Genomic DNA, 9541 nt, shown 5'->3' with positions numbered 1-9541 from the left:
AAATATTCTGTCATTAGTCCTCTGTGGATCTGATTAATATCTCACAGTGGGTTTGAAATCACTCTCTGTTCCCTGGCAAGCTTTACACTCAAGGTGTGAATTCGTAGCAACCATCCTATTTGAAAGTTAGCCATTGCTTGGGGTTCTCGATCAGTATCTTATCAAGGGCACCCTCAGTTATGCCCCTCAGCAGCATTTTGGGAACAATGTTGGTGAGGATATGGGAATAGCCGTGACCTCCATACTTCGTCAGCCGATTCTTCGTGTGTATGTCATGTGCCATCAGGATTCGATCCTCGTAACCCTCATCCACCAGAAGTCGCACCCTGTGCAAAAATGGCAATTCATTATATGGCACTGGTTTCACGTTTACGACATTCAGAATGCTTTAAACTTTTTCCTACTCATAAACCTATTGTGTGGTCGTAAAGATACCATCTTCCATTGCGAAGACACCCTTAATAAATATTGCGGTGATGCTAAAGATATTATCCTGTCGTACTAGGAAGAGGATTTTTATTCCACGCACACAGAAATTCCTAGCCTGTGATATTTACGATGATGCTTGGCAAGCCTGCATTAAAGATAGCTTCTAATCAGATGTGCCAGTTTGAATAAATGGCCACTTTAGCATTTCATTAAATAACTGTATCCTGAATTTGTATCCAGCTCTCCATTCTAAAATACCTCACTTAGTGAACCCATTCTTCAGATCTCAGTCTCTCTGTCTCTCCTATTTTTGTTTTCTAGCAAGTAAAATCAATGACTATTTGGGATCAAAATAGCAAAACGATAGGAATCTTCATACAAGTAAAATGTTCTGAAACTAAAATTGTTTGGTTTTAAAATGAAGGGCATGTGATACAGTAGACGTCTTTAAAAATATTTATTTATTTTATTATTTATTTGGCTGCACTGGGTCTTAATTGTAGCATGTAGGATCTTTAGTTGTGGCACGGGGGATATCTAGTTTCCTGACCAGGGATCAAACCTGGGCCTCCTGCGTTGGGAGCACAGAGCCTTAGCCACTGGACCAGGGAAATCCTTTGGTTGTCGTTTTTCTAAATTAATTTTATTGAAGTAGAGTTGATTTACAATTTGTGTTACAGTTTGTGTTCATTTCTGCTGTACAGCAAAATGACTCCATTATAAATATATGTTCTTTTTTGCATCCTTTTCTATGATGGTTTATCACAGGATATTGAGTGTTGTTCCCTGTGTTACACAGCAGACCTTGTTTATCCATCCTGTTTCTAGAAGTTTGCATATCTGCTAATCCCAAACTCCCGGTCCTCCCCGGCCCCCACTCCCTGCCCTTGGCAACCTTAAGTCTGTTCTCTATGTCTGGAGTCTGTTTCTGTTTTGTAACTATAGTTCATTCGTGTCATATTTTAGATCAATCGTCATTTTTAAAAGGTCAGTTTCAGTCCCTCTGCGTTAGTCCTTTTGAAGCTGATGGGTCTTTTGACTTAGTAGTAGTGTGGGAGCGTTGGATTAAATTGACCAATAAAAATTTACTCTGTCTTCCTTCTATGTCGGTGAGATTGCTATAAATAATGAACTGTTCCTTTAAATTTATAGTCAGTGAACTATAGAACAGCTTCTGCCTATTGTCTAAACATCTAATCCTGTTTGCTTTGTTAAGTGCTGTAATCCGTAGTGTGAATCAGTCCCCTCGTGACAGCCACCATCTGTGGATGTCTGGATGCTGGGCAGTGTCTGCCGTGACTTCCATGGGTCTCTGAGGGCAGGACATGCAGCTTGGAGACCCTGGCTGTTCTCTGACCTTTTCTATATTATCTTGTTGGCCCCTAAATCCCCCAATGGATCTAGATAGATGGGCAGCACTTTCCTCCAAAGGCTAATTATTTGAAAGGTATCCTTTTTGCTTCAATAGTGCTTCTTGGCATTCTAGTGCATGAGTCATATGTAATAAATACTACAGTAAGCAAAGGGCTTCCCTGGTGGCTCAGTGGTAAAGAATCTGCCTGCTAGTACAGGAGATGGGGGTTTGATCCCTGGTCTCAGAAGATCCCCTGGAGAAGGAGATGGCAACCCACTTTAGTATTCTTGCTTGGAAAATCCCATGGCTCCATGCCAGAAGCCTGGCAGGCTAGAGTCCATTGGGTCTCAAGAGTCAGACATGACTTAACAACTAAACAACAACAATAGTAAGCAAAATGTGTTCAACACACTTGAACACAAAGCTTTGCCTTCTGAGAATGTGCATTTTATTTTATTCTTATGAATTTTTATTGGAGTATAGTAGCTTTACAATGCTGTGTTAGTTTCTGCTGTTCAGCAAAGTGAATCAGCCACATGTATACATATATCCCCTCTTTTCTGGATTTCCTTCCCATTGAGGTCACCACAGAGCTTTCAGTGTGGTTCCCTGAGCTATACTGTAGGTTCTCATTAGTTACCTATTCTATAAGAGAACATACATTTTAAAACAAATTACACTTAAAGGGATGCCAGAAAAGAGCCAACCTGGCTGTTTCGTCTAGAAATCTTCAGTCCTACCACATGTACCCCAAGTGTGTCCTAAAAATACTTGGAGGATTATCTGTGCCACCATCATTATTTGCTTCTTTATTTTTTTATTGAAGGATAGTTGATGTACAATGCTATGTAAGTTACAGGCATACAGTACAGTGATTCACAAGTTTTAAAGGTTATACTCTGTGTATAGTTACTATAAAATATTGACTATATTCCCTACATTGTACAATATATCCTTGTAGCTTATTTTATAGTTAATATTTGTACCTCTTAATCCCCCACCTCTGTATTCTGTGTACCCTTACCTCCCCCTATATAGGGGGGGGTCTTTAAAATTTGTATAATGTCCAAAAGTTCTGATCTAAAGTTGCTTTTGGAACAACCTCTCTTTAAGGGAATTGTCTAAGACAGCTATATCATCATTTATGAAGGAAGAGAAATATTTCACAGATGCATGCATAATGCTGAAACTTAGGGTGACAAGCCCTGATCCACAATTAAAAAGGAATTTCCCATTACAGGAAATTTTAAGGTATACTTTCCCCCCTGTATTTTCTGAGCGTTTCTCAACATTTTTGTCTCTTTTCTTTGTCTGTGAAAAATGATATCTTATTACTACAGAGGCATATCATATAGATAAACAGATACCTGTAAGAGGCCTGAGTCATATCCTGGAACACAAAGTTACTAAATTTCGCAGTAGCAAGGAAAGATACTCATTTGAAAATGGGAACCGTTAGAACTCAGTAAGTCAAGAAACTGAAGACTAGTTATCTCATGAGAAAGAGAATGTTCTGGTTCTAGAAACATAATTTTATCTTGACTATCAAGAAAGCTGCCTGGTTGCTCCTAAAATAAGGGATCATCTCACATGCTGTGCCATTGTGTCGAACAGTAGTTAGAGGCTGCCAGAAGGAAGGAACCACTACAGATGAGAAGACAAAAAATCACAGTAATTATAGAAATACAAATGAGTTAGTGTTTTGCAAACAAATATTAGAGAGAGACTACAAAGTGTGAAAAGGCAGTGATATAATAAGATTTGAGAAATGGAGCAGAAGATTGAAAACAGGTGTTAGACACAGAATTTCTGGTGCTGAAAACCAGAGGTAGGCAGGAGCATGCTTCTCTGTTCACTGCAAAGTTTTACGATTCCTGAAGCTCGGAGAAGGACTGTTGATGAGTGATGAAAACCAAGCACCCGAGACCTGGGGACAGGGAATAAACCAGGGCGTACACAACCCAAAGGTCATTTAACAATCACCATGAGCCGTACTGGAGTCCAGTGACTCAATGCATGACTTTTTAAAAAATTAATTTCTGGTGAAGTAGAATTGCTTTACAATGTATTAATTTCTACTGTACAGCAAAGCACATCAGCCATACCTGTACATTTATCCCCTCTTTTTTGGACTTCCTTCCCATTTAGGTCACCACAGAGCATAGGGTAGAGTTCCATGTGCTACACAGTAGGGTCCCATTATTTATCTATTTTATGCATAGTAGTGTATGTCCATCAATCCCAATCTCCCACTTCATGCCATCCTCCCTTCCTCTCTTGGAATTCATACATTTGTTCTCTACATCTGTGTGTCTATTTCTGCTTTACAAATAAGATTATCTATACCATTTTTCTGGATTTCACATGTATGCATTAATACATGATGTTTGTTTTTCTGACTTACTTCACTCTGTTTGACTTATAATTTACAAAAGATTAAAGATATGTACATATACAGACACATAGATATACACAAACACAGATGTGTATATATACATAAAATTTTTATGTCGTTCCATACATCTAGAATGTTTACATTTGGCACAATGAAAGCTCATATCTCCATTGGTCTCCCTCTATGGATCCCCTCTTTTACTGAAAGTCTAGGAGCCTTATGCAAAGCATAGGGATAGAAAAGATACACCTCACTGCCACAAGGGGGCTTAGAGAAAGGAAGCGAACCCTGGGAGCAAGCTTCCTATTTCCAAGATGAATTGTAATATATGTGTTTAGGGCATTCATGAGGAAGTCATGATTTTGTGATCATGAAAGATGAGAAAGATCTACCGCACAGGCTTATCTTAAATTCCAGAGAATATTCACCTCTGAGTATGGTTCAAGCTAGTACGGTTTGCCAATACTGAATAGTACTTCTGGGCAAGTAAATTTAAATTATAAAACAAACAAACAATAAATCTGTTAATCAAAGAATTGGTTTGAGTAGTTGAAAAAAAAAAAAGACCTAGTAATACTAGTCAGGGCATTCAAGGCAGTTTAAAGATGTAGAGTGAGTGTCTCATGTTTTTGTAACTACTGTGACATTGCTCAACTATCTTTCTCTAATAATATTAAACTGGAAGGTATTTTAATTAATGAGCTCATCAAGGAGGTATGTCAGTTCACGGGACAGCAGAAGACACACATGTAAAGATCGACTGCCCAGGGGAAAGACCCTAAAGCTGCTGGACCTCCCCCGTACCCCAGTGTATGTGTACATATGGTCATAGTAGTTCATGTGCTGCTCAAGCCTCACATTTTCTGACATCACTTCTTTACTCCAATTTGGCTTACTCCCATTCCAACGAGTTTTCTTCACTCAAAACTTTTTTCTGCTTTTGTCATCATGGAGAACTACTTCTCTGCTCAACCTTCTGTTTTCCACCCTGAGCACGAGTTGCATCTTTCTACTTTTTTGCTCACCCTCTTCCATGTTCTGTATTCACTCACTTCATTAAAGCATCCAGGGATTTACCCCTGCTGTGTTACTGCTAGATATCTCTCCATCTCTCTCTTCTATACTTTCTTCCCTCCAGCTTGGACCTCATGACCCTCATCTCAACCCTGCCCTTGTCCCCTTTGGATATCAAGCACATGCTTCAGACAGAATCCCAGCCTTCTCTCTGTTTACATCTATTACTTCTACTCACAAAACATTTTTTTAGGAAAATAACCACCAAATTATGCAGCTTGGTGCTAATAGACAGTCATGCAGTAATGATCTCTGGCCTCCACTGAGTCTTCCATACAACATGTCCTGAGCCAGTATCTCTCTCAGTCACTCCCCATCCACTCCCAGCCTTCATCCTCCTATACAGGGTCCTGCCCTGAATCTATTCCTTCCTTCACAGGAGACGACCATGTCTCTTTCACAGGCACTTTTGAGATCAAATGGGACCATCTGTCCTCAGTGTTCTGTCCCTTTCACCAAGACATTGATCTGCACTCACTCCATTACCTGCCTCACCTCCTCTCATTTCTACGGAAATAGCATACCTCCTTTTCTAAAAATACTGGTTTATTTTTAATTGAAGGATAATTGCTTTACAATGTTGTGTTGGTTCTGCCATACATCAACATGAATCAGCCTGTGGCTGATTTAACCAACCTTCTATTTGCTGCCCAAATTCCATCTCTTTGTCTCCTCAGGAGTCTTGCTCTATATCTCTTATCTGTCCAGATTTTTTTAAGTCAACACTGACTGATCACTTCCATAGTATACCCCAGGTGAAGGTGAAGTCGCTCAGTTGTCTCCGACTCTTTGCAGCCCCACCGACTGTAGCCTACCAGGCTCTTCCATCCATGGGATTTTCCAGGCAAAAGTACTGGAGTGGGTTGCCATTTCCTTCTCCAGAGGATCTTCCCGACCCAGGGATCGAACCCAGGTCTCCCACATTGTAGGCAGATGCTTTACCGTCTGAGCCAGACACTCAGCTAAAAACTGCATGCTTTGTTTCATATAAATTCTATAACAACCCTATAGAAAAAGCACCAAGTCTCTGGATTCATTCTCTCGGTCTCCTAACAAACCCTTTCTTTGCCCTATCTGGTCTGTTTTTTTTTTTTTTCCATATTTATCTACTTATCTATTTGACTGTGCTGAGTCTTAGTTGTCGCATGCAAATTCTTAGTTTCAACATGTGGATCTAGTTCTCCGACCAGGAATTGAACTGGGCCCCTTGCATTGACAGCATGCAGTCTTAGACACTGGACCACTAGGGAATCCCCTGTCTGGTCTTCTAGCTCTAGCTCTACAACCCTGCTTCACCTTACTACCAAGTTTCTTGAAAGAGTAGCCTCCATATTCTCTGTCCTCTTGCTCACCTTCTAGTCTTTCCTCAAGCCTTTTCTGCCAAGGCTGCACTTACTGACTGTGAAATGGAATTTCCTGATGGTGAAATCCAATGGATACTTTTCCCTCTTTATCTCTCTTGGTATCTGCCACTTAGTACAAGGGTTCAAGTCCTTCTGCTTTAAGTATCCTTCTCCACCAACTTCCATAACAATGCTGACTTCCCTGATATTTCCCTGATATTCTTAATGCTTTGAATATTTCTCAACCTGTCCTTGAGGGACTGTTTCTGAGTTCATCCCTTAAATGTGGGTGGTCACCAGGGTTCTATCCTCATTTGCTTCTTGGAATGATCTCATTCATTCCCACGCTACTGACTGTCACATGCAAACCAACAGTGTCTAGCTGCATGTCTGAGTCTCTGTCCTGAGCTTCACACCCTTTTCCAATGGCCTCATGGAGTAGCAACACTATATTCCCAAACTAAAGTCATCCTGCCGATCCCAAATCTATTTCACCTCCCAGGTTCCCTAACTTGGTGCATTCATTCTTCATATCACCAGGTAACCAAGGCAAACCAGGTAACCATCTAGTCTTGACTCTCAAAAATTTCCACTTGAGTGCAGAGAATGACTTGTATAATTATTTGTTTTCCCTCACAAATATTGAACAATTTTGAGAGGTTGGACTTTGTATAATGTTTGACCTTACAGCCTTTCAGTTGCAATTACCTCTTTAGTGAATTTTTTTTTTTTGGATTTGTAGAAGGTTTTATGTAGTCTGAAAGCAGGTTTTTTCCATAACCAATTAGGTCCCCACATTTAATGAAAAGCATGTTTCATCTCTAATAAATACCTGAACAGACTTGGCTCATTGTCACAAACAAATTCCATCAACTCTTAATCGAGTATCCTGGCTCTGTAGGAATTTTATTATTTATTTATTTATTTATTTTTAAATTTAAATTTATTTATTTTAATTGGAGGCTAATTACTTTACATTATTGTATTGGTTTTGCCATATGGTGAATATTTTTAATAAACATTTCAAAAATTCATTGCAGGTGGTTAGGACTTTAGTGTGATCAACCTGAGAAAGAAACAGCTTACTTCATTAGGAATAAAAACAGGGAAATGTCTTTTGTTCTTTTACTGTCAGAGCAGAGATTGAGTATTATCTGTGTTTCTTATCAGCTGCCCATCTGCACTGAACTTCTAAGGCTCTGCTAAGCTTTTACCTACTTAGCTTGACTCATTTTCTCCTTGAAATAATATATAGAGATTTGCCTTCCTGAAACAGCATTGATATATTTTCCCTTGCAAGTCTCTGGTTCCGCCTGCTTATTGTTTCCTGAATCTTTACTAATTCCTACCCAGATATGAAAGTCCAGAAGAAATGGTAAAAGGAAATGCTGTGAGAGATTTCATCATATTTACCTTTTAATTCTTTTATTATCATTGGGCATGTCAATATCTGGGTTGAACTGATAATGAAAAAGTTCAGTACCAAAGAGATCATATTCCAAGTAACAGCCAAACTGAGCAAACTCCAGTAGTTCCTTCTTATCCAGGATAGTCCTAGAGACAAGAAGACAGACATATTGTTACTATCAAGACCATGTTTTCCACACATACAGATTAAAAGTGTTAAGCACACTATGTACTGGAATATAGTCGAAATCAAGTAAAAGAACTTTGGAGTTGGCTTTTAGGATGTAACTATAAAATATTAAGTTCAATTGTTACTAGAAATTAGGAAAAGTGAAGTAAAAGTGCTAGTTGCTCAGTTGTGTTCAACCCTTTGCGACCCGATGGAATGTGACCACCAGGCTCCTCTGTCGATGAAATTCTCCAGGCAAGAATACTGGAGTGGGTTGCCATTCCCTTCTCCAGGGGATCTTCCTAACCCAGGGATTGAATATGGGTCTCCTGCATTGCAGGCAGTTTTGTTTTTTTTTTCCCCCACTGTCTGAGCCACCAGGAAAGCCCAGAAATTAGGGAACATTCTCATCCAAAAGGGAGTTTTCTCATCTCAAGGACTTCAAAACTATAGACATTTTAATTATGCTGCCATCTCAAAAACAATGTTGTAATTCTTTTCCAAAATTGTCTTCAGGGTAGGCTCTATATTCTTTTGAAAATCCTTAGTGGGACTGATATGAACTATACTACTACTACTACTACTAAGTTGCTTCAGTCGTGTCCGACTCTGTGCAACCCCATGGACTGCAGCCTACCAGGCTTCTCCATCCATGGGATTCTCCAGGCAAGAACACTGGAGTGGGTTGCCATTTCCTTCTCCAGTGCATGAACGTAGAAAGTGAAAGTGAAGTCACTCAGTCGTGTCCGACTCTTATCGACCCCATGGACTGCAGCCCACCAGGCTCCTCCGTCCATGGGATTTTCGAGGCAGGAGTACTGGAGTGGGGTGCCATTGCCTTCTCCCGATATGAACTATGGAAACTATCAAGAAGGAAATTTGCCCAGGACTGGAGAATTAGGTGAATAATACTAATCTGGATAAAACATGAAGCCAAGGTAAGGCAACAGGGTGATTTTCTTGTGACAATCATAAAGTCGTTCTAAAATTAATCCCAAAGCCTACGTGAATATCAGTGCAATTTTTTAAAAGGGGAAATGCTCCTATAGATATTTATGTTCTGGTGTGTTTATTTTTTAAATAGAATTTATTATTTTATGCTAATTTTATGGGTATCTTCTCACTTCAGTAGAGATCATAGCAAAAATATCACTCTTTGTAAGACTATGTAAATGAATGGAAAAGGAGAAAAATATAGGATAAGTGCAGGCTTCAGACAGAAAAGTCAAGTCTGGAACAAGAGTAGATTATCTCAAGAAATTTAAACTCTAACAGATAAAAAGGATACATAAAGTTAACCCCTGGAATGCGACAGTAGGAAGTCAAGGGATACCTGGAGTAATAGGCAAATTTGGCCTTGGAGTACAAAA

General features: G+C 39.5%; 1 protein-coding gene across 1 annotated transcript in view; it reads right to left on the bottom strand.

The window, feature by feature from the left end:
- Window positions 1-6: 6 nt before the first annotated feature.
- PTER (phosphotriesterase related) overlaps window positions 7-9541 on the bottom strand; it is a 76330-nt gene continuing 66795 nt past the window's right edge. Inside the window, exons 6-7 of the mRNA XM_010859971.1 lie at window positions 8009-8149; window positions 7-326 (exon numbers count right to left, since the gene is read on the bottom strand). Of these exons, the coding sequence (XP_010858273.1) occupies window positions 116-326; window positions 8009-8149 (352 nt within the window). The 3' untranslated portion in view covers window positions 7-115. The remainder of the gene's footprint in view (window positions 327-8008; window positions 8150-9541) is intronic.

Source organism: Bison bison, unplaced genomic scaffold (assembly GCF_000754665.1).
Source record: "Bison bison bison isolate TAMUID 2011002044 unplaced genomic scaffold, Bison_UMD1.0 scf7180017864461, whole genome shotgun sequence".
NCBI lineage: Eukaryota > Metazoa > Chordata > Mammalia > Artiodactyla > Bovidae > Bison > Bison bison.
The sequence above is the reverse complement of the archived record's forward strand: the minus strand, read 5'-3'. Positions and strand labels throughout refer to the sequence as shown.